At 42.2% G+C, this 24,677-nt stretch overlaps 1 protein-coding gene across 3 annotated transcripts in view; it reads left to right on the forward strand.

Moving 5' to 3' along the window:
- Positions 1 to 24,677, forward strand: part of LOC144667627 (C-Jun-amino-terminal kinase-interacting protein 4-like) — a 221,878-nt gene that overhangs the window by 169,329 nt on the left and 27,872 nt on the right. For all 3 annotated transcript variants that reach the window (XM_078529101.1, XM_078529102.1, XM_078529103.1), the window contains 9 exons: positions 4,275 to 4,332; positions 6,252 to 6,404; positions 6,702 to 6,756; positions 7,815 to 7,945; positions 8,053 to 8,109; positions 15,241 to 15,417; positions 17,383 to 17,515; positions 21,549 to 21,641; positions 23,993 to 24,160. In XM_078529101.1, coding sequence (XP_078385227.1) covers positions 4,275 to 4,332; positions 6,252 to 6,404; positions 6,702 to 6,756; positions 7,815 to 7,945; positions 8,053 to 8,109; positions 15,241 to 15,417; positions 17,383 to 17,515; positions 21,549 to 21,641; positions 23,993 to 24,160 — 1,025 coding nt within the window. The remainder of the gene's footprint in view (positions 1 to 4,274; positions 4,333 to 6,251; positions 6,405 to 6,701; positions 6,757 to 7,814; positions 7,946 to 8,052; positions 8,110 to 15,240; positions 15,418 to 17,382; positions 17,516 to 21,548; positions 21,642 to 23,992; positions 24,161 to 24,677) is intronic.

Here is a 24,677-nt window from a genome sequence, read left to right on the forward strand (position 1 = left end):
AAAGCACATCTACAAGTTGAGGTAGAAACACGGTTCTGGAAAAGATTAATAGATTGGTCAGCACCTGAAAGAAACAAGCTAATGTTTCTGGTGAGACTCTTTGCAAGAACTATACTCAGTCTGCTGTGCATCTCCACTGTGTTCTGTTTAATTTTCTTTTTCTTTTTATTGGAACCATAAATAGATTACTATGACAACTGATTTTTATGGTTGTGAAGCCATTTCTTCCTTTCATCTGTAATACTGTTAGTTATGTCCTTCAGGCACTGAGAAGTATGTCCTCTGGTTTATATCCATATTAAAGACCTTATCAAATGTGGCGATCATTGATAAATGACCATTTTTCATATTCCTTTTACAAGCTGTTCTGATTGTTGCATGAAACTGGATTGGATGCACTGAGTGCGTTTATGTTACAGCCACGTGATTCCTAGCCAAGCTTTGCAACATTGGTGCTGGATTTTCCATGGTGCTTCATAACTTGCTTATGGTGGGCTTTGCTTTCATGCTGCATCTTATGAAAATTCTTCCTTTCTTTCTGCTTCACTTGGAATGCCCTCAGATCATAGTATCTTTGGTAAGACTCCATCCACTCAGGGGCTTTCTTGCTTTAAAATAGCTGTCAGTATCCAGGTAAGAATTAATTGTATAAGGGAGTTGAGGTAACATGGAAAATGCGAGCAGAGGGTATTTTCTTATCCTCCTCCTTCCTGTCATTACAGTATGCTTTTCTTCTTAGAAGGAGACCTTTACTCTAAAACATCCAAATGTGGATTCACATTGTAACTTTGAGCCCAGTTTATGCCTCAATCCTAAGTAGGTGGAATTGGACACAAATAGACTCAGTTTGTGACCATGTTAACTCTGTAACATTTTCCCTGTGTTTGTAGGGGGAGGAGGGGGGAATGGCATTGCTGTTGTAACCATTGCATCAATTGTGGATTGGCAGAATGTTTGTAGTTACTTTCTCTTATTCCTCCCCCAACTCACATGTCATTCAATAAGGCCTCATTCCTTTTTTTACCAAGTTTGTTAATTATTTCCCCCCTTCAAGCATGCTGTCGTTGCACAAAACCCCTTCTACTTAGTTGTTGCCAGGTTTCTGCCTCTCTCTCCAAAGTTGTAACCTTCGAATGTGAAATGAATTCTGCTTTAGGCGAGTCTTGTGTACATATTTGAGTGTGGTGGTGGTGTAGTGTCTATAACTAGACCAGCAATCCGGGGATCATGAGTTGAAGCCCCACTGTGACAAGTTGTGAAATTGAATTCAATAAATCTGATCATTTGTGGCTGTGAAAGTCACAATATTCTTGTGGGAAGGTGACCTTCCAGCCCTGCCTGGTCCAGTCCATGCCTGACCAGTCCCCACTGCCTGTTAACTTGTAACGCCCGCTGAAGTGGCCGAGCAAGCCACTCAGTTGTACAAAACTTTAGGGATGGTCAATGGATGTAGCCTTGCCTGTGCCACCAAAGGTGGATGAAAGAAACCTCCTGGAACCATTTTGTGATTGGCCAGTAACAAGTGCTTGTAATGTTTCCCTACCATTTAACCTGGAATTCAGGTTGATTACAGCTCACACAGATGCTATTCAGCTTCTGTGTCATAGGTAAACTATCCCTGCTCATCTTTCTCAACCTGCATGTAGCCTTTGGCATGGATGACCACACCGCCTTTCTCCAATGCCTCTCCACTGTCATCCAGCTGGGATACTGCATATTTCAGGTTCCATTCTTATCTATCTAATCATATCCAGAGAAACACCTACAATGCCTTCCCTTCTCACTGCTGCACTGTTCCTCTCTTCTCCCTTAGGATGCATCATTGGTTCCCTCCATTTTCACACCTACATGCTGCCCCTCGGCGACATCATCCAAAAATAGTGTGTCAGCTTCCACATGTACACTAATGGCTCCTAACTCCACCTCACCACCAAATCTCTCGACCCCTCCACTGTCTATAAATTGTCCGACTGCTTGTCCAATGTCCAGTACTGGATGAGCAGAAATTTACTGCAATTAAATATTGGGAAGACTCTTGACATTGGCTCCATACCCACTAGCCGCAGCCTTTATCCCTCTCCCTGGCAGCTATTTGAGGCTGAACCAGACTGTTTGCAACCTTGGTGTCATATTTGACCCCAAAATGAACTTCCAACCACATATCTGTGCCACCACTATGATTGCCTGCTTCTACCTCTGTAACACCACCTGAATCTGCTCCTTCCCTCAGCTCACCTGCTGAACCACACATCCATGCTTTTGTTATCTCTAGACTTGACTACCCCAACACATCTGTCCGGCCTTTTACGTTCTACCCTCTAAATTTGAGGTCATCCTAACTCTGCTGCCATTATTATAAGCTGCATAAAGTCACCTTTGCCTATCACCCCGTACAAAATAATCTACACTGGCTTCAGGTTAAGTAATGCCTCGCTTTTAAAATTCTCATCCTTGTTTATAAATCCCACTATGATGTCTGTTTTGTCTTATCTCTGTAATTGCCTCCAATCCACAATCCTCCAAAATATCTGCAACCATCTAACTTGCCTCTTGAGCATCCACAATTTTAATCGTTATACCATTGCCAGCCATGCCTTTAGCTGCATGTGCCCTAAACTCTGAAATTCCCTCCCTACCTCTCTATTTCTCTCCCCTCTTTTAAGACCCTTCTTAAAATCTACCTCTTTGACCAAACTTTTGGTCATTGCCCTAGTTTTTCTTCATTTGGCTTGGCGCCTAGTTTTGCTTTATAATCCTGTGAAGCGCCTTGGAATGTTTTATTACGTTAAAGGCACTTCTTAAATTCAAGTTGTTGTAGTATAATCAGGTTAGAGACTTCCCTGGTCACTTGATGCCATTGGACACTGGCTAATGAATCTGCAACCTAGGGTGGTGGGCATGCTGTTGGATGACAATATTCTTTATAAGATCACAAGAAATAGGAGCAGGACTAGGGAATTTGCCCTTCAAGCCTGCTCCGCCATTCAGTAAAATCATGGGTGATTGATTATGGCCTTACCTCCATTTTCTTGCCTGTTACCCATAGCTGTCAACTCCTTTACCAACCAAATATTGAATATATTCAGTGACTCAGCCTTCACTGCTTTCTGGGGAAGAGACTTCCAAGGTCTAACAACCCTCTGCGAAAAGAAATTCCCTCTCGCCTTCCATGGGATCCCCCTTTTTAAAAAGGGACAAAAGACCTTGTACTGTGGGTAACACTAATAGGAACTATAATGCAGTTAAAACTTGTTCACAAGTCAAGTTGCACTTACTCGAGTTCATTGGTCCTCTGGCTTCCTGTGAATAAAAGCTGGTGATGGTGCTGCACTTGCAACCCTGGTAAAATGTAATCTAGTTATTAGCAATGGGAAAGTATAAGGTTTGCATCTGCCACTGAGTTCTGATCATGACAGTGACCAGGGCAGGAGCTGAGGTGATGAAGGAAGGTCCCCAGTGTTACGTGCTCAGTTCTCTGCTTCAGTTGGACAGACTTGTGCTTGTGACCATGCCCAGCCACGGAAACATGGTCAATGGACGGTGCAGTGCAGTTTTAAGTTGCAGCAAACCTCATATTGATCTTAAATTAAAATGCTGTATCTTGGGAATCTCTTCTGTATTGAAACCCCTTCCTCATGGAAGGGAGGGTTGTAGTTTGCACAGGAGAATTTTTAAAAAGAAGGAACTATTCAGGAAGTGGAAAGTGAAACCTCTCTGTATTGGCTGGTGGGTTTATAATTTAGATGATTTGAGCCTAATTTGAAACCACCACCTGTTCCAAGGCTGGTCTTTTCCAGCCTCACCATGAGGCAATGGGGCCAACAAAGACTTGTGAACTGATCACATCTCATCAACTCAGGGTGGACTACATTTAACTAATTCTTCTCCTTCTATCTGTTGCTTTGTTGTCTTGTCCCTTGTTTCACGTGCCACCTGCTATAACTTCCATTACAGATTTTGCTAATCTCCCATTGTTCACTCATTCTGATATGGACAACCCATCTGTAACAGCAGCCTTGGCCTTTTTGACTGGTATGGTTGAATCTTGGTCTTTATAATGGCGATATTGCTTTTTGAATTCTATTTTTTTTTCTTGAACAGCTAGCTTTTATTGTATGTAAATAATCGGGCTTTTTATGATATTAGTAGCAACATTCAATATTGAGATGGTGCTCTCCTGATGTACTTGATAAGACAGTAATTTATGATAGGCTGTGCTGATGCTGGCTTTGCAGCCTGGAGATTATAACTTTCTACGTTTAATTTATTACCAGGTATGGGTCGTGAAGTTGAAAATCTTATTCAGGAAAACACACAGCTGCTGGAGACCAAGTAAGTCTCGGTTGAATATTACTGAATCCTGTTTCAGGTGAACTTGTCTAATGCAGCTGTCTCCTGGGAAGTAATTGTTCAGATTTTAGAAGTGGTCTGCATTGCATTGTTCTGTACAGGTGTTTATGACTTAAAGAGAATATTTTTGTGGTATTTGTCAATTTTTCAATTCTTCTAATTTTCTAAGAACACAGATTTCTGTGTCCACGAGTTGTATATGTGCAAAAGATTGAAACACACTTAAAAATAAGAGTAGCGCTGTCCTGACAGTTCAATCAATTTATTCTATGAGTAGCTGAAACATGCAGATCAGGAAATATTGGGATCCATCCCTGGTGTGTGCTGGGTTAGCTAACCTCTGCTACTTTGCTATTAAAGATACAACAGTTGGCCTCTGCACCCACCACCAAAAGTTCAGACATTAATAATGGCAGTTTTGGCAAGGTAACGACGGACAATTGATATATACATGTCTGTATCCCAATAACAAGTTCAAGAAGGAGCTCAGAAAAAGGATGGGAAAAAACAAGATCAAGATCAAGTCTTTGGCAAAAGTAACCAAGAGCTTAAGTTCACGAGTAATTTAAGATTGTTGCCTTTCTCAGCTGCTCCAAAGAAACAGCTTTTTATTATTAAAAAAACTAAGCAGATACCAGTATCTAAAGATTATTATCCTAACCTGGCAGCCAATTGTTAGTCATTTCTCATTACATTAAGTATTGATCCAGGCAAATGAATCATGAGTCCTACCAGGTAAGTTGGTACGCGTCCATGGGAATGCCCTCGATAACATGTACCTGTGCACTAGATGCCCTTTCTGTTGCAGTAGACATGCAGGTGCATTGGATACATACAATAGAAGTCAGCAGTGAGATTGAGAAGTTTCTTTGCTGTACTCCTTTACCAATGTTGGAAGATGTTTCATGACACTTCAGAGTTCTGCTTAGTCCCTGTTGGTCTCAACAAAGAGGGGAATTGTAGCTCATATGAGTATTGAATTGTAGTTCATGTCTATCCTCTCAGTTTGCCAAAGAAAGAGTTGTGTGTGTGTGTTTGTTGTGATGCTTTGAACTATAACCAATTCTATGAAAAGGAAAAAGAAAATATTATGAACAGTGGTTTACAAACAACCATAATATTCATTTACGTTGGATAACATATAAAGGACTCTCGAGACACTGTGCTAACAGTGCAGCAACTTCATTAACTGCTGGGAACTCCTCACAGAACCCAGTTTGAAAGATTATTACATAAAGAATCTCATGGTGTGTTTAACAATGTAAGCGTATTTCCTGAATCCTGGGAGCACCATAAATATAGATTAATTTTAGCAGCTTTGGGAAGAGGTCTGTTTTAATAAAACTCTGTGTATCTGTACAGGGATTTTATTAAACTATTTATAGCATGCAAAGACCTGAAGTGAATCAGAATCCAGTCAGAAATTAAACTGATTCCACCGAATGGAATCGGAGCTTGAGGAACTCCACGATAATAAAAACAAAAGCAATGCTTGGTGGACCACTTTTTTTGCTTCTGGGCTTTAACCATTTTCTTTCTTAGTATGAGGCATGGAAACCTAGGAGGGTGGGAGAAAATGATAATTCAAGCTGGCTATTGAAAGATGCCTGATGGTCTTGGCAATCTCCTCTTCCTGATTTATTTCCTTTCTTGTGAGTGTCCATGACATTTGGATCTTTCCAAGTGGGGAATTGTGACACTGTCTTCGCTGTATTCTGGTGCATTTTATGTATAATAGGCTTCAGATTTCTTTTCTCTGGGGATGGGGAAACGCATAATGCTTTCTCACTCCCAGCCACTAATATTCAAGGGTCAACACTTGTGGTTCTTCCTCTTTATCCTTAATATCAATAACTCTATGCTTATTCATGTTACTGTTACTTGTTCCTCCTTCTGATTAGAAACGCCCTGAATGTGGTGAAGAATGACCTGATAGCACAGGTCGATGAGCTGACGTGTGAAAAGGATGTGCTGCAGGGAGAGCTGGAGTCAGTCAGACAAGCCAAGATGAAGCTGGAGGAGAAGAATAGAGACTTGGAGGAAGAGCTGAGGAAGTGAGAATTGAATTATTATTTCCACCACCCTCATTATTTTAGTACAGAAGAATACAGCTATGCTGATGTTTGTGACTTTTTGTGACATTACTTCAGAAATTACTGGCAGAGTGCAAATTGTTATTACTGGACAATGTACTTTGCATTTTCCCAGACATTTTAACAAACTCAGAAAATTTCCATGAGAATTTGCTTTATTATTTGTCTGATGCATTTATATTTTACAATGTGCTAGAGGAACCAGTGAACTAATGACCTTCTGATATGTTTAATTATAATCGCAATATTTTCTTTCAGAGTACGGTTAGAGGCTGAAGAAGCGAGAAGCAGAGCTAAGGAGGATTCTGACGAGGTACAGAGTGTTATCTCTCTCTTCACCACTCCTAAAATTTTGTGTATTTTCCATTTTTCAAGTTCCCTTCCCCCGATCTACAAACTAGTTTCGAGCCAACAGGCAAGCAACAAGCTGCCATTTCTCGATTGACACTTCTCATCAAACTGAGGCCTGGCCCTGGTCATCTTGTCCCAAAATAGCCTTTTCCCAATTTTTCCCATTCCCTCTTTCTGTTGAGAGTTCCACTGAACAAAATTCTTTCCACATCAGTTCCATATTAGTTATAAAAACAGAATTACCTGGAAAAACTCAGCAGGTCTGGCAGCATCGGTGGAGAAGAAATCAGTTGACGTTTCGAGTCCTCACGGACCCTTCGGCAGAACTGAGTATAGTTAGGAGAGAGGTGAAATATAAGCTGGTCTAAGGTGGGGGGCGGGGGGAGAGAGAAGTTGAGGGTGGGGTGATTGTGGGGATAAGCAAGCAGTGATAGGAGCAGATAATCAAAAGATGTCACAGACAAAAGGATCAAAGAGGTGTTGAAGGTGGTGATATTATCTAAGAAAAGTGCTAATTAAGAATGGAAGGCAGGATACTCAAGGTACAGCTCTAGTGGGGAGGGGTGGAAAGACTAACAAAGTTTTAGTTTTAGATTTAAAAATAATGGAAATAGGTGGGAAAAGAAGAATCTATATAAATTATTGAAAAAAAAAAGGGGGAGGGGGGAGAAACGGGGTGGGGATGGGGGGAGGGGGAGTTTAAGATCTAAAGTTGTTGAATTCAATATTCAGCCCGGAAGGCTGTAAAGTGCCTAGTTGGAAGATGAGGTGCTGTTCCTCCAGTTTGCGTTGGGCTTTGCATGTACCCCAGAAAGGGTAGTGCACTTGGGAGGTTCACCTGCAACATTGGGAGCTGGAACAGTGAATCTGGAATCCTCCTTGACAAATGGGGAAATTTGTATTGTGTTCTGTGCCATTCTTCAGGGTAGAAATATATTTGTGTCTGAGAAAACAGCACTGAACTGCTGAAAAGCAATTTGCCATGTCTTACACTTTTTTTTGGTCTTTTTTTTTAAAAAGAGTGATGTTCCTACTGCTCAGAGAAAGCGCTTTACTCGTGTGGAGATGGCCCGTGTTCTCATGGAGCGTAACCAGTATAAGGAGCGGCTGATGGAGCTGCAGGAAGCTGTGCGATGGACAGAGATGATCCGGTATGAGCTCTCCAACTGGAAAAGTTATCTCCAATTTTCTTTTTGTTTCTTCCTAACCTGTTTTGGCCAGAATTTAAAAACTGTTTTTATGTATCTTCCGTGTTTAGTGCCTCAAGAGAAAACCCATCCATACAGGAGAAAAAAAAATCTACCATCTGGCAGTTGTAAGTACCCAGCCTGAATTCTAACTGTATTGGTCACACAGCTGGTGTTTGCATGAATTGTCAAATCTGAACAAGAGAGAAAAGAACTGCAAACAGGAGAGGTTAAATCTATAATAATCCAGAATGTGAAATGGACAGACTCTCCCAACTTGTGTTCTGTAGACATTGTTTCCTGTTGTGTGCAAGTTTGCCTGCTGAAGCTTGCTTATGTGCACTCTGTGTTCAGTCGGAGCACGTTTACATGGATGGGCAAATGCCACTGGTGACATTTCTTCCCATGCCACATTTTCTAACTTGAAGTGGGAATTATGTAACGTACACAAGATCAGAGCTCTGCTGTGTAATCTTGCACAGCAGACTTGGTCTACTTTCTTTTCCTGAGACAAAATGCTTCAGCATAAATTTCCTTCATTTCACTTAAAAAGGGGCTCCATGTTTCCTGCATATATCACAATATAAGCTGACTTTACTTTAAAATCTGCTAATTAATAGGGCTGAATTTGATTTTTACGTGAGCAAGTGTAGCATTAAAGAGGTAACTGTTTTCACATATTGGCCTATTCGGATTCCTAATGCACCATTACAGTCACTTAGCAGGGTTAGACCTTGACTCGTTTCTGAACTTACTGTGGTACATGACCTGCTGGATAGGGTAAGAGTGACCTTATCAGAGCAATACCTGCCCTCCATGATGACCAAGATTTAGCTGTGTTATTAATGCTTTGAGTTTGACTAGATCAGCACACCAGAGTCACTAGCCAATTAAGGCCAATTATCAGAAGTTTACTGGAATTTTCCAATTCGTGTGACATCAGAAGGAGGCCAGCTGCTTGGCATGGGGCTCCCTGTGCTACCGACCAAGCTTTGAGGCTCCCCCCACCTACCTACCTGGTTAAATTTAAAAGTTGCTGACTGGGTGCCTCAAGATGAAAGCACCTTCTCTCTCTTATCTGGCTGCTGCTCCTCCCGAGCCTCAATTGGCCTTCCAGGTACAAGAGACTGCCTGCTTTCCTTAATAAAAAGGTAAACATGCCCACTGGCCCAAATTGGCCAGTTCAGGAAAAATCACTGCCGGGTGACTGTTCCCTACACAGGGCAGGGTCAGGACCCCCATTTGACCCCAATGGGGTCCCAACCCAAAATCCAATATCCTGCGCTTTGTCCCTAGTGTTTAAATACAGGGTTAACTGATATTTGTGCAACCATGGCTGCATCGAACTGTGACTTGCCTATTGGTCCTCAGTACAATTTTCCAGTCCTTGTGTCCTTCCAGTAAACCACCAGCGCTTTCTCTGAGCAGTAGGAACATCACTCTTTTTTAAAAAAAAAGACAAAAAAAAGTGTAAGACATGGCAAATTGCTTTTCAAGAGTTCAGTGCTGTTTTCTCAGACACAAATATATTTCTACCCTGAAGAATGGCACAGAACACAATACAAATTTCCCCATTTGTCAAGGAGGATTCCAGATTCACTGTTCCAGCTCCCAAGTAATTTGTTGCAACATTTGCCCCTTACTATTCCCCATTCCCCTGAATGATGTCCAATAACCAATGAACCATGTGGGGAAAATTGATTTTGTTCCCAGTTGAATGCTAACCAGATATTGCTCCCGTGGATGAAATGATTTGTGACACCACAAAAATTGCCACAGGCAACAGACACATTTGGCGGTTGAAATGGTGCTTCTATAGACACCCATGATCTCTCTGCTCCCATCTTACAATATCCTCCTCAATGATTGGAAGACATTTTTGCCACCTTATCAAGTGTTTGGACATTCAACTGACACTTCTGCTTTGCTATTTTAATGCAATTACTCTGTCAGTGTGCGTGAGTTTCAATGCCATTCTAATGCAATCACTGTGTCAGAAAAAAACTGAGTGTAACTTATTATTGAATTATTAATGACCTATTTTCATTTTTTTCATGTTCCCTGTTCATGTCACCTGCAGACTGTGGGTATTTTTTTGCTACAATTGTTGCTTTGGTTTCTTCTTTGACCCTAACTGTAACCTGCATTCAGTAGCTGTGTGTTTGATATGCTAGGGTTGTGCCAGACCACCTCTAACCCATGGGCAGCTGAGGCTGGTTTTTGTCTGGAGTGTGCTGGCTTGTTTATGGTAATAGTGCAGACTTTTTTAAAAAAAGAGGTTGTATTCTGTTTTTCAAACTCATTCAGCTAATTTTTCAAAAGCATGTTTTTTTCCCAATGTGAATGTGTGTGGAAGAACCAGGTGTGCGTAGGGGTAGCATTCAGAGGCTGTGCTGTCAATCACTGGAACATTGGGCCATATTTTATATTTGCCATAGAAAAGCTTAGTTCTTTCATACAGCAACAATTAATGAAAATTTCGCAATGGATCCTCCATCAATGTATAGATCTTCTATGTTAATTTGTTAAACTCGGGTAGCAGAATGGAACGGTGAATCAGCAATAATGTCCAAAGTGACTCTTCAAGTTTAACAGCTTCATCTGTTGCAGTTGTCTTTTAATCTAAAGGTTAGGCACAATTAAATGTCTGGTCTGTTGAAATCTCACCACAGCAGTGTGAGAATTCAATGAAACTTGAAAATAAAATGCTTGTATCAATAAAAGTGACCATAAAGCTATGAGATTGTAGTTTTAAAAAAAAACCTAACAGATTCGCTAATATAGAGAAGGAAACCTGCCACCCTGATCTTGGCCTTTGGGTGACTCCAGTCCTGCACTATCCCAGTTGACTCTTAACTGACCTTTGAAGAGGCTTATAAACCACTCAGTCATATCAAACCATCACCTTATCGGGCAGCTTAAAATGGACAATAAATACTGGCCTTGCCGGCTATGTCCCAATACTGAGCATTAATTTTAAATAAACTCATTCACCTCTCCAGTGGGGTAAGTATTCAATGTATTTGGGCAGCCGAGAGTGTCTGAGATGAAAGAACCAATATTTTACTGGTTTGCAAGTCAGTTATCCCTGGCAGCTTCAGCTGAAGGCTGCCTCCCAAGCAGCATTAAATGGAATTGCAGCCACGTTACTAAGCTGTACCTGTGCACTGCCTAGTGGTCAGCTCAACAGAATCGTTGGGGGTCCCTGGCCTCAGAGGGAAAAAACCTCAACCCAATGAATCCCAGCTCAAAAAACTTGAGTGCCTTCCTTAATTCTTTGTGTTCCTTTGAGGGTAGAAAAACTACTTAAATATTAGAGTAGGTATTTGTTAACCCAACTTAACTACGCTTCCTCTGCATACTGAGACATATTGTCAGACTTGTTGGTGAACTTTTGTCCCAGACTTTCTGATTCTTCCCTCAGCAGACGGTGAATTTCCCTCTATTCACATTAATGGGTGGAGAATGAGCCTATCAGTGAGGAACCCAGCCACTTTGCTTTTGCAGCTTCACAAATGGTGCCAGGGATGTTCCCCAGGATGGACAGGCTTGCAAAGAGCAATAGGTTGCACACTGAAGGTTGAGAGATGATCTGAGTGGGCCTTTATATTGATAAAGGGATTCAATAGGGTAAATATGAAGAAACTATTTCCTCTGGAGGGGAATCCAGAACAAACGGGCATAATCTAAAAATTAAAGCTAGGCTGCTCAGGAGTAATATCCAGCTACACTTTTCCACTAGTATTAAAAGATGCGGAGCTAAGGCAGGTAAATGGAGCTAAGATACAAATCAACCCTGATCTCATTGAATGATGGAACAAATTCAAGGGGTTCAATGGCCTACTCTTGTTCCTATGTTCACAATAACTAGAAACCTTTCCCAAAAGTTGTGGATACTGTGGGGGTGGGAGGGTGATGTCAATTGAAATTTTCACCAGAATAAATAGTTTGTTGTGCAAGAGATATGAATCAGCGGTGGGTAATTGAAGTTGAGGTACTAATCAGCCATGATCCATTTGAATGCTCGCACAGGCTACTCCTGCTCCTCTTGAGCTCCTGTTCAAAATAATGGCAGTAGTTCCACAATTTCCATTTGTTCATTTTGAGGGTGCTGAATTACTTCACAGAACTTTTCCAATGGTTCAGCTGCTTTAAGCTATACAGAGCTGCCACATACACTGTCACTGGGTCAAAATTCTGGAACTTCCTTCAGAACAGCACTGTGGGTGTTCCTACAACGCGTGGGGCAGAATTTTGCTGTTGGTAAGCAGGGGGCGGGGCCTGTGCGCCGACGCGTAAAATTACGCGGGATGACGTTGGGCGGAACCCCCGACGTCACCGCGCCCCATTTAAATTTTCAGGAAGGCAGGGGCTCAGCAAAATCAGCTGCAGGCCCGCCGACCTGTCAGTGGCCAATTGAGGCCATTGACAGGATCATTTAAACAATTAAAGGACCTGCCCGTCCAACCTTAAGGTTGGTGGGTCGGCCAGGAGCCCTGGCGGCAAATGAATAAAACATGAAACCTCATCCAGCGGCGGGATGAGGTTTCGTGCAGGGTTTTAAAAAGTTTAATAAAATTTTACTGTAATTTATGAACATGTCCCATCTCATGTGGCATTGTCACATGAGGGGGACATGTTAAGGATTTTTATTTTCTATTTTTAATATTTTTAAAAGTGTCAGTGATCTCCCTGAGGCAGCACTTTTCCTCAGGGAGATGTGCTCTCCTTCGTACGCATGCACAAAAGAGCGCACTCTCGCTTTTGGGAAATCCCCCCCCCCCAGCCCGCACAGGAAACGCTTCCCGCCGGACGTCACGCTGGCGGGCCTTAATTGGTCCACCCATGTAAAATGGCGGTGGGGCCCGCTTCTCTGGCGGGGATCAGCTCCCCACCAGCTTGAGATTGGGTCGAGCCCGCCCAACAGGCAGAAAATTCTACCCATGGACTGCAGCAGTTCAAGAAGTCAGCACACTACCACCTTCCCAAGGGCAATTAAGAATGGGCAATAAGTGCTGGCCTAGCCAGCAATACCCACATCCCATGAGCAAATAAAAAGAAAGACAAGATTCCAAATAATATTCCTGGCCCAAGCTGTGTTAGCTGAAGGCAGCAGAGTTGGTATGATTGACCTTGGTGTTCCAGAGATAGGGAGGGGAAGATCCAACTGATCGCCTCCAATTTAGCCTTCTAGCATCTCCTGGAAAATGTGTCTGTGTGAAGAAGTTGAATGAGGCTGCATCACCATTCATCTCTCCCCTGCTGCCTAATAGCCTGCTGGCAGTCATTTGCACATAGAGTTTGGACAATTGGATGAGGTACCAGATGCATCCAATACCTATGGAAGCGTACCCAATGTTACCAATGGAAGCATATTCCAGCACGGAGACACTACAGTCCAAGCTGGGGACAGAGAGGTGGAAGAATATTTTGCACCTTTGATTGTTGGCATTGAAGTTGAAATTCTGCATTTCCAAGTGAAAACTTCTTGCCCCTTAAATACCTGAATCTAAAATTCAGATTTAGCTGTTGTTTTTATTCACTCACGAAATGTGACATCACTGGCAATGCCAGTATTATTGCCCATCCCCAGCCACCACCTTGAACCACTGCAGTCCATATAATGTAGGTGCACTCACAGTGCTGTTGGAGAGGGAATTCCAGGATTATGACCCAGTGACAATGAAGGAACTGCGATATAGTTCCAAGTTAGGATGATGTGTGGCTTGGAGGGGAGCTTGCAGGTGCTGCCCTTCAGGATGATTGACAGGTGCTGTTGAAGGAACCTTGGCAAGTTGCTTCAGCGCAGCACAAAATGAAAGCAGTGTTTGGGGCCTTGGACGGTGAGGAGGGAGGAATAAAGGGGCAGGTGTTGCGCCTTCTGCGATTGCATGGCAAGGTGCCGTGGGAAGGCGATGAGGAGTTGGGGGTGATGGAGGAGTGGACCGGGGTGCCACGGAGGGAATGGTCCCTGCGGAATGCTGACAGGGAGGGTGAGGGGAAAATGTATTTTGTGGTGGCATCATGCTGGAATGTGGAGACTGGTGGGGTGAAAAGTGAGGACAAAGGGGACCCTATCATGGTTCTGGGGGAGAGGGGAGTGGGTGGCAGCAGAGGTGCAGGAAATAGATCAGACTGTCTCCTCCATTTTTATCCAATTATTTTTTTAAAATTTATTTTTCTTTCCCTTTTCCCCCGCGCCCCACCTCTGCCACACACACACACAGGGCCATCTGTCAATTGTTTTTGTTTTGCTTTCACAGAGTGCCGATTCTTGTTCTGCTATTAATGCATTCTGCTATCTTACATTTATGCCACTATCAGCACCTCCTTTAGTCTTTAACACCACCATTTGCACTCCCTTTGTCCTGTGTCCATGACATCTTTGCCAAATTTTCTCCTTAGCTCCCACCTTCTGTTTTGCTCCACCTGCTCCACCCCGCTTAAACAGTATAAAATCCATCACTTTTCTACTTCTCTTTAGCTCTGAAGAAGCCATACAGACTCAAAACATTAACTCTGTTTCTCTCTGCCAGACCTGCTGAGTTTCTCCAGCATTTTCTGTTTTTATTTCAGATTTCCAGCATCCACAATATTTTGCTTTTATCTTTCTTTTGTTCTGATAAAAGGCTTGTTTCCCTTAGCTGAGGGGTCAATTACTAGGGAGCATAGATTTGAGGTGATTGGTAGAAGGATTAGAGGGGACATGAGGAAAAGCTTTTTCACCCAGAGGGTGGTGGGTGTCTGGAATTCGCTGCCAAGTTGGTGGCTGAGGCTGAAACACTCAACTCATTTAAACGGTACCTGGATCTGCATCTGAAGTGCTGTAACCTGCAAGGCTACAGACTGGGTGCTGAAAAGTGGGATTAAAATGAGCAGCTAGTTTCTTCTTTCTCTTTTTGGCCAGTGCAGACACGATGGACTGAATGGTCTCTTTCTGCACCGTAACTTTTCTGTGGTTCTACCTTAGTACAAAATGATACTTTAGGGTGGATGGGTAAGGGGGAAGGAGGGAGGAAGGGCCTGTGTATATGCAGTTTGAAAATATAAAATTAGGCCAAATGAATCCACAGAATATTGGTTCTCTCTGCATGTGAATGAAAAAATGCATACAACCAAAGCAGACTGGATTCATATGTCCTTGAGGACAGTATGTATGCACTTTTTGTAAGTGATCTTGTCAGCATGTATTGAATTTCCAAAATATTTTTGTCTGTTTCTCCCTTGTTTTGATTTTTTTTCCTTAATTCATCCTCCAGTTTTAGCCGTTTGTTCAGTCCATCTAGTAATACAACCAAGAAACCCATCCCACCAGTCAACGTGAAGTACAATGCACCAACCTCGCACATCACTCCTGGAGTAGTTAAGAAGAGAAGTGGCACATTATCTCAATTGCCTAGTGACAAGTCAAAAGCTTTTGATTTCCTTAATGAAGAGTAAGTGTTACCCTATTTGTAAGATATATTGCTTTGCACACGATTTCCTCCCTTTCTCTCCTGAAGGTATTGACACATGCTCTGATAGGCCAGATTCTCGTGCTCATGGAAGCCTAATTGGCCATTTTCTGAATGTGAGCATCAATTCGACTAGAGACTGCATTGTAGGTGCATCTGAGCCTGTCATTACTTGATGTCTCTGCACGTGCACTTTCCAGTAAAGGTCGCTGGGCAGCAATTTGGATCCCTAGATGATAACTATTTCTTCCCCTCACCTATTTGCTAGCATGGGGTCATTTGTAGCAGCCCAGTGAGATCGGCAAATTCAATGCAGTTCAGGGATCAAACCTATGAACTTCCTTTGTGTATTGCTCCTTTGTACATCATCTTTTTAATTCTAAGAAATTGTAATCCTAGTGAAGGGCCCAAAACCATCGTGCAGAACAGCACCAATGTTGCAGAGGAATAGAAAAGATTATGTAAATTAGGAAGGAGAGATTAGGTGATTAAATGCCTACAGATTCTAGAAGAAATTAGATTGAGGGAGATGAGATTCTTCTGGATTTAAGGAAAACAAGAAGGCAGTGGTGAGAGTGGAATCACCTATTAACTAAGCAGGTTTTTCCTGTATCCTGTTCAGCAGTGTAGGATCTGGAAGAGTCTGTCCGGATATGAAAAGAGAGTTCAAGTCATGAATAGATGAGCTTTATAGAAAGTTTTGAGGTGTTGAGGGAAAATGAAAAAAAGTGAAATCAAGCTTTTTGGAGTCTGTTATAGCAACAGGAAAGTTCCATTTGAGGTTAGGGGAGATGATGTAGACAAGAATATTGATTGGCCCCACTCTTCTCCTTCATTCACCTAGGAGATGCTTGCAGTTAATTAAATCTGCAAGAAGCATGAAGGCGCTGCTTTTGAACAATTAAAAGAATAGATTTACATTACTCTATTGTAGGGTATAGATATCATTAACGTTAGCGATTCACTGATATGAGTAGAGGCTAAGAACATTTTGTGATCTGAAGGAAGTTGGATGCCATGCAGAATCAGCAAAGAAGTTGGTGCTGCTTGCTGATTTGGGAAACTTATTGATATGAAGAAGGAACAGGGTGAGAGAGAGAGGAATGGGCTCTAAGAAACTTCCAAGAGTATTGGAAAAAAGACCTGAGCATAAATCAATAGCACATGAAGAATGGTTTTGGCAATCTTGACGTGGCTTTCCTGGGAAGCTGTATGATGGTTGTCTGGTGTCTGACCTTTTTAGAATTTGATGTCCAAGATAATGCGAGAGGATTTTCCAAAGTATTCAAAGAAGTAAGAGTTCTTGGGGTGGGCAGCATCAATTACAAGATCATCAGTGGAATGGGCATGCTGAAAACTGGACAGCTGGCCATGGATTAAGGGAGAACTTTCAAAGTTGAGAATTAAACCTTGCAGCTTAAATTAGGAAGACCAAACAAGAGGCAGGGCCAGAGGAATCTGGAGTGGGGCTATTGCAAACCTGATATAAAATGGCCAAATGTGGAGGCACATATGTTGAGGGTGATGGGGGGTACCATCAGGACCGGAAATACAGGGACCAGATGTTGAATGTACTGCCACAGAGCTATCTATGTCTCTTTTCTTTTCAATTTACAACTTGCCTTTTTGCACACAGTGGCATCCTTGAGTTTGTACCATAGTCTCCCACACACAATAAGTTGTCCCTCTGTCAGAGTTGTTGAGCAGATGCTAAATGCTTTTATGCGGAGGGGGGATTGGGAATTCTTAAGTTCAAACCTTGCTTTTCTCCCACTGAGTTGTTTGCCCAGTAGCCTCGGAAGTGGTTATCTACCTATCTGTTTCACCAGAAATAAAGGGAGGGGAGTTCTAGGTACTGTTTAAAGGATTTAAAACTATTAGCTTATTCTTGCACAAAGCTGACATGGTGAAGCAGCAGTTGTATTGTGTAACTTTATCATTTGTTAGTGGCGGTGAGAATACTTCAGTCACACGAAGGGAACAGAAGAGGGAGCAGTATCGTCAGGTCAAGGCTCATGTACAGAAAGATGATGGCCGAATTCAGGCCTACGGTTGGAGTCTGCCTCCGAAATTCAAACAGGTAACGCTTCAGTCTTTTTTTTTCTGAAGTTATGTTCCCCACTATTAACACCTTCAATTTCTGAAAAGTTATCGCTTACTGTTGCTTTTGTTGTGCTATTTGCATTCTATGCCATATATATGTAGTGCCTGGAGCTTGAAATCAGAAAAAATCTGCTAGCCATGAAAAATGTGGTTGTTTGCAGGATGTTTGAATCTATAAACTTCTTGTTTGGGTACCAAATGCATGAGCCACTTGTTGACATCAAAATGTTTAAATTGGGCCAGGCTGTTCTAACTTTATGAAGTGTTGTGTGATTGTGACCAGTGAACTGTTTCCAGACATGCAGGAAATTTTATCGTTCACATGAACTCAGCTGGATTGCTCGCTCCTTTAAATACAATGAACAAATGGAAACTTATGCATAATTTGGATTCAACTAGTCTAAGCTTTAAATATCCCTGTGTATGGTACTCATGTCAAGGCAGCAGTCTGCCCGTCATGCTCTTACAAAGGTGGTGATTGGGAATAAATTCATGAAGCAGATCAGGTTGTTTTCTTCTTCCCTGTTAACTGATTTCAAAAATTCATCGCAGCGTTAAGTACCTTCTGTGCCAACTCAGACTGTTCAAGAACCATGCATTGAGAGACTCTAATGTCAGGATTTCGGCAACCATCTACATTGTCACAGAACACAGACATAAATCCTCTAACTCTGGTCAGTTACAAATCCTACCAGTCCTCCATCTCTTCCCACAATTCGACCACAAATCCTCGTTGCTTACCTGCGACTGTTTTCCGTCACTTTCCCTCACTTCTCTCTTCCTGCAGTGTCCACTACTGTCACAAATACTTTGGGATGTTTGTTGCATCAAATACAGTATGTAAATACAAGTTGTTACATTAAAGGAAATATTAATTAAGTGAAGACAAATATAACATTCAATTTGAATTGTTCAGTAAGTATGCTTTGCTTACACTGAATAACTGTTGTATGTTTTGTATTCTTTTTATCCGGTTTTGCAGAGTTTGGAGCTTTTAAATAGTGTGTATAATTTAATCTGATGTTGCCCTACGTACATGGTAAAGCATAGATGAAAATTGGATTTGTGTATTTTTAAAAAATTTATTCATGGGATGTTGGCGTCGTTGGCTAGGCTACGTTTATTGCCCATCCCTAATTGCCCTTGAGAAGGTGGTGATGAACTGCCTTCTTGAACCGCTGCTGTCCATGTGGTGTAGGTCCACCAACAGTGTTGTTAGAGAGGGAGTTCCAGGATTTTGACCCAGTGACAGTGAAGGAACAGCAATATATTTCCAGGTCAGGATGGTGAGTGGCTTGGAGGGGAACTTCCAGGTGGTGGTGTTCCCATGTGTTTGCTGCCCTTATCCTTCTAGATGGTAGAGGGCGTGGGTTTGGAAGGTGTTTTCTAAGGAGCCGTGGTGAGTTCCTGCAGTGTATCTTGTAAGTGGTACATACTGTTGGCACTGTCTGTCGGTGGTGGAGGAAGGAGTGAATGTTTGTGGATGGTGTTACACAGACTGAAATGGTGTGTAGTGCATTGAGTGCAACATGTATCTATCCGTGAGAAACCAGGGTGTTCTGTTTCCTTTCCACAAAATGTGTTCCTGAGCCTTATGTTCAGAAGCCCAAGCTAGCTTTGTAGCTTGAGTTGGATAATTCCATAAAATTTCAGGGCATTGGAACATGCAATCTCCTCAGTTCCTTGTGGTAAAATACTGATCAACTCTATTAGTAGGAATAAAGTAACAGTTTCTATAGTAATTTAGAAAAGTAAAGAGTTAACAAAGTGAGCATAAATTCTATAGAAAGTGAGCCTGGAGAATTAATAATGGAAAATAAGGAGATGACAGGTGAATTGAACAGGTATTTTGCATCAGTCTTTGCGATAAAGGACACAAGTAACTTCTCAGAAATAGCTGTAAATCAGGAAATGAAAGGGAGGGAGAAACTCTGGAAAATTACAATCACCAGGGAAGTGATACTGAGAAAATTGTTGGAGCTGCGGGCTGACAAGTCTCCGGATCCTGATGGACTTCATGCTAGGGTCTTAAAAGAAGTGGCTAGTGAGAGAGTTTTAATTTTCCAAAATTCCCTCGATTTGGGGAAGGTTCCATGATTTTGGAAAAAAGTGAATTTTAAAATTTATTAATTTATTCAAAAAGGGAGGGAGACAGAAAGCAAGAAACTACAGGCCAGTTAGCTTAACACCTGTATAGGGAAAATGTTAGAAGCTATTATGAAAGATGTTATAGCAGGGCACTTGGAAAAGTTCAGGGTAATCAGGCAAAATCAGCATGGTTTTGTGAGAGGGAAATCATATTTAACCAATTTATTGGAGTTCTTTGAAGAAGCTGTGGATAAAGGGGAACCGGTGGGTGTACTGTATTTAGATTTCCAGAAGGCATTTGATAAGGTGTCACAGCAAAGGTTATTGCAAAAAATAAAAGCCCATGGTGTAGGGGGTAACATATTGGCATGAATTGGCTAGCTAACAGGAAACAGTGAGTAGGCATAAATAGGTCTCTTTGGTTGGCAACATTTAATGAGTAGTATTGCCACAGGGATCAGTGCTGGGGCCCAAACTTTTTACAATTTTTATAAATGACTTGGATGAAGAGACCAAAAGTATGGTTGCTAGATTTGTTGATGACACAAAGATAGGTAAGATAGTGAAATGCGAAGAGGACAAAAGGAGGCTACAAAGGGACATAGATAGGCTAAGTGAGTAGGCAAAGTCTTGGTAAATGAAGTATAATGTGGAAAAGTGTGAAATCGTCCATTTTGGCAGGAAAAATAAGAAAGAAGCATATTAATCTAAATGGTGAGAGATTGCAGAGCTTGGAGATGCAGAGGGATCTAGGTGTCCTGGTGCATGAATCGCAAAAGGCTAATATGCAGGTCCAGCAAGTAATTAGGAAAGCGAATAGAATGTTACCGTTTAATGTGAGGAGAATTGAATACAAAAGTATGGAGGTTATGCATCAATTGTATAGGGTACTGGTGAGACCACATCTGGAGTACTGTGTATGGTATTGGTCTCCTTATTCAAGGAAAGATGTAAATGCATTGGAAGCAGTTCAGAGAAGGTTTACCAGACTAATACCAGGAATGGGCAGGCAGCATCTGTGGAGAGGGAAGCAAAGTTAATGTTTCGAATCCGTTTCTTCTTCAGTGTTAAAGAGAAGTAGAAATATGATGGATTTTATACTGTTTAAGAGGGAGTGGAGCAGGTGGAACAAGATAGAAGGTCAGGGATAGGTGACAGCTAAGGAGAGCTGGACAAAGATGTCATGGACACAAGACAAAGGGAGTGTTAATGGCAGTGGTAAAGAGTAAAGGGGGTGCTGATAGTGGCATAAAGGTAAGTTAGCAGAAGGTGTCAATAGCAGAACAAGGGTCAGCACTCTGTGAAAGCAAAACATAAAAACAAGTGACAGGTGGCCCTGTGGGGTGAGGGGGGGTTTGGGGGAAAAGGATTAAAAAAAAGAACAATAAATAAAAGAATAAAACATTTTTTTTTTTAAATTAATTAATAAAAATTGGATTAAAATAGGGGTCTAGAGGGAGGAGAGAGTTCATGATCTGAAGTTGTTGAACTCAATGTTAAGTCCGGAAGGCTGTAAAGTGCCTAATCGGAAGATGAGGTGCTGTTCCTCCAGTTTGCGTTGGGCTTCACTGGAACATTGTAGCAGGTCAAGGACATGGTCATGAGAGCAGGATGGTGTATTGAAATGGCAAGCGACAGGAAGGTCTGGGTCATGCTTGCAGACTGAGTGAAGGGGACTGGGTGACTGTTTTGTGAAACACCTTCTCGGGGATGTGGGGATGTAGAGCACTGCTTGGATTGGGGGCGGGATTGCAGAGAGAGGTATGTTGCGATTTGCCTTTTTTGGTACAGATCCACTGTCATTTTCCAACTCTACACACACACACACACACACACACACACCCCCCCCCCTCTCCTCCTCCAAACTTGGTATCTGCCATCTCTTTCCAGGACATTCATGTTGCTTGTTGGTTTCCCCTTAGGTGACGAATGGTGGTCCGAGTGACAGCAAGATGAAGAACCTGCCTGTGCCAGTGTATCTGCAGCCTTTGGATGACAAAGATACTTACATGAAGGTGATCAAATATTTGACCAATAAAGTCTGCACTTTCAATGTAAAGAATGTTTACTGAACACAAAAACTTCCTAGTTGGAGAACTTTGATTTTTAGATTTCTTCATTGCACCCTCCCAAAGAGTTGACAGTTCAGACCCAATAGCTGGCAAAGACTCGCTCAGCTGGGTGTAATTGGTAGCTGCATTCACACTCAGCTTGAGCCTGGTGCTCCTTCCAACCTGTCATTTTTAAAATGAAACATCTCACAGGTGCTGCTTTATGTGCTGGAGGTTAAAAGCACAGAGTTGCTCGTGAAGCAATCTGTACCTCATTACGTTAAACTCTTGAGCTGTTGTGAAACCCATTGATCAGGGGAAACACTTCCTACAGCTTCTATAAACCTAAAATGTTGAGCTTGGCTGCCTGAAGTAACTGTTGTAAGAACATTGGAAATAACTGCAACAAGTCTCCATTTCTTTAAACAATTAATTGGAGGTCTAACAAGTAATATGAAGATGGCTACTAAGGAGACCAGCTTGCTAATATTTCCATCTAATATCAAACCAGAAGTCATCAGTTTTTATGACTTTTGACAATTCCTGCTGTGTGCAAGATGTAGCTACCCACACAAACATAAAGTATTACTGTAACATTCTGGACCCTTGAATTGCAACAACAACCTATATTTATAAAGCACCTTTCATGTAATAAAACCTCCCAAGGTGTTTTACAGAGACATGGTAAAACAAAACATGACAGTGAGCCATATTAGATGACGACCCAAAGCTTGGCCAAAGAAGTAGATTTTAAGGAGCCTCTTAGAGGAGAACAAGACCGAGTTAGTGAGGGAATTTCAAAGCTTGGGGCCCAGGCAGCTGATGGCACAGTCAGCAATGGTTGAGCGATTTAATATTGAGCATGCTCATAAAGCCACAATTAGAGAAGTGCAGTTATCTTGGAGAGTTATGGGACTGGAGGAGATTACAGAGATAAGGAGGGGCAAGGCCATGTAAGTATTTGAAAGCAAAAATGTGAAATTTATTATTGATTGCTTGTGAGGTAATGCGGGGTAGCATCAGCATATATGTGCAAACTGAAGCCATGTTTTTGGATGATGTCACCAAGGGGAAAATGTTGATGGGAAATACGAGAGGACCAAGGATAGATCCTTGGGGAACACCAGAGACAATGGTACGGGAGAGCGAAGAGAAGCCATTTTAGGTAATTCTCTGACTGTGATTAGATAGGTAAGAACTGAACCAGGCAGGTGCAGTCCCAGCCAGCTGGTTACATGGAGACATGTTGGAGGAAGCTGGTGTGGTCAACTATGTCAAAGATTGCAGATGGATCAGAAAAGACAAGGAGTAGTTTACATTTGTCACAGTCACATAGGATGCCATTTGTGACTTCGATAAGTGCCATATTGGCACTGTGAAGCCTTATTGGGGGGACTCGAACATGGAGTTCTAGGAAAGATGGACACAGATTTGGGAGTTGACACATTCAAGGAGTTTGGAGTGGAAAGGACACTTGGAGATGGAGAGGTAGTTTGCAAAGAAGGAGGATTCGAGGGATGGTTTTTTGAGGAGAGGGGTGATAGTGGAATATTTGAAGGAGAGGAGGGCAGTACCTGACGAGAAAGAACTGCTAATGTCATCAGCTAATATGGGAGCCAGGAAGAAAAACTGGATGATCTGTAGTTTAGTGGGAATAGGGTCGAGGGAGCAGGATTTGGGTCTCGCACAAGAGCTTAGAGAGGGCATGAAGGGAGATAGAAGAGAAACTATGGGAAAATGCAAATTCAGGCCTAGGGCAAGGGGCAGCATTGGAGGAAATTTGGCCCATGGGCTAGTGTAAGGGAGTGAAGTGGCAGAGGCAGCTGATTGTATAGTCTCAATCTTAGTGAAAAAGAAATCCATGAGCTCCTTGCATGTTGTTGGAGACGAGGATGGACGAACCAGGACAGATGGATAGAGAAAGGAAGCCAGGGGTTCTCTTTTCAATCCAGTATGATCCTGGAATAGTGAGCAGTTTTCACAGACGAGAGAGGTTCCAATAGTGCTTTATCCAACCAGAATTACATAGTATTTACAACACAGAAACAGACCATTCAGCCCAACAGGTCCGTGCTGTTGTTTATGCTCCACACATTGTTGGTTTGCGGCTGTCAGTCATGCCAAAGTTTAATCTACAGGCTTTTGAAATCTGAACTTTGTATTAATTTAACCATTACTTCTTGGCTATTGATCTCCTTTCAACCTTGGGTGGTGCCCTGCATTCTGGGGCTCGGCCCTTTGGAGTTCTCAATAAAAAGTCATCCTCCCTATTAAGTAACCTTGACTCATGGTCTCGTCTTGTTTGTGTTTTCCAGTTATGGTGTGCAGTGGGCGTTAACTTGTCGGGAGGAAAAACCCGTGATGGCGGTTCCATCTTCGGTGCTAGTGTGTTTTACAATGACATGTCCGGTTCTGAACCAGAAAGTAATAAGCAGCGGAGAGGATCTCAGAGCAGTTTGGACCGGCTGGAGCTAGAGCTTAAAGTACGTATATTATCATTTTAAAAATTACACTTGAAAGTTTTAGCATTTTCAAATTCTTTACAGCTTGAATTATTTTAAATGTACGTATTTTAAATTGCCTTGACTCGAGATTTCATGAGGGGTCTGGACAGAGTAGATAGGGCAAAGCTACTCCCATTGGTGGAAGGACCAAGAACAAGAGGGCACAGATTCAAGATAATTGGCAAAAGAAGCAATGACGACATGAGGGCAAACTTTTTCACACAGCAAGTGGTTAGGATCTGGAATGCAGTGCTTGAGAGTGTGGTGGAGGCAGATTCAATTGAAGCATTCAAGAGGGAATTGGATTGTTATCAGAAAATGAAGTATGTGCAGGGCTACAAGGGAAAGGTGGGGGAGTGGCACTAGGCAACTTGCTCCTACAGAGAGCCAGCACAGATGCGATGGGCTGAATGGCATCCTTCTACGCTGTAACAATTCTGTGATTCTGACCCTGTGAGATTTTGAAAGATTAAAGCCAACTGTGTGTAGAACAGTT

Source organism: Cetorhinus maximus, chromosome 24 (genome assembly GCF_964194155.1).
Source record: "Cetorhinus maximus chromosome 24, sCetMax3.hap1.1, whole genome shotgun sequence".
NCBI lineage: Eukaryota > Metazoa > Chordata > Chondrichthyes > Lamniformes > Cetorhinidae > Cetorhinus > Cetorhinus maximus.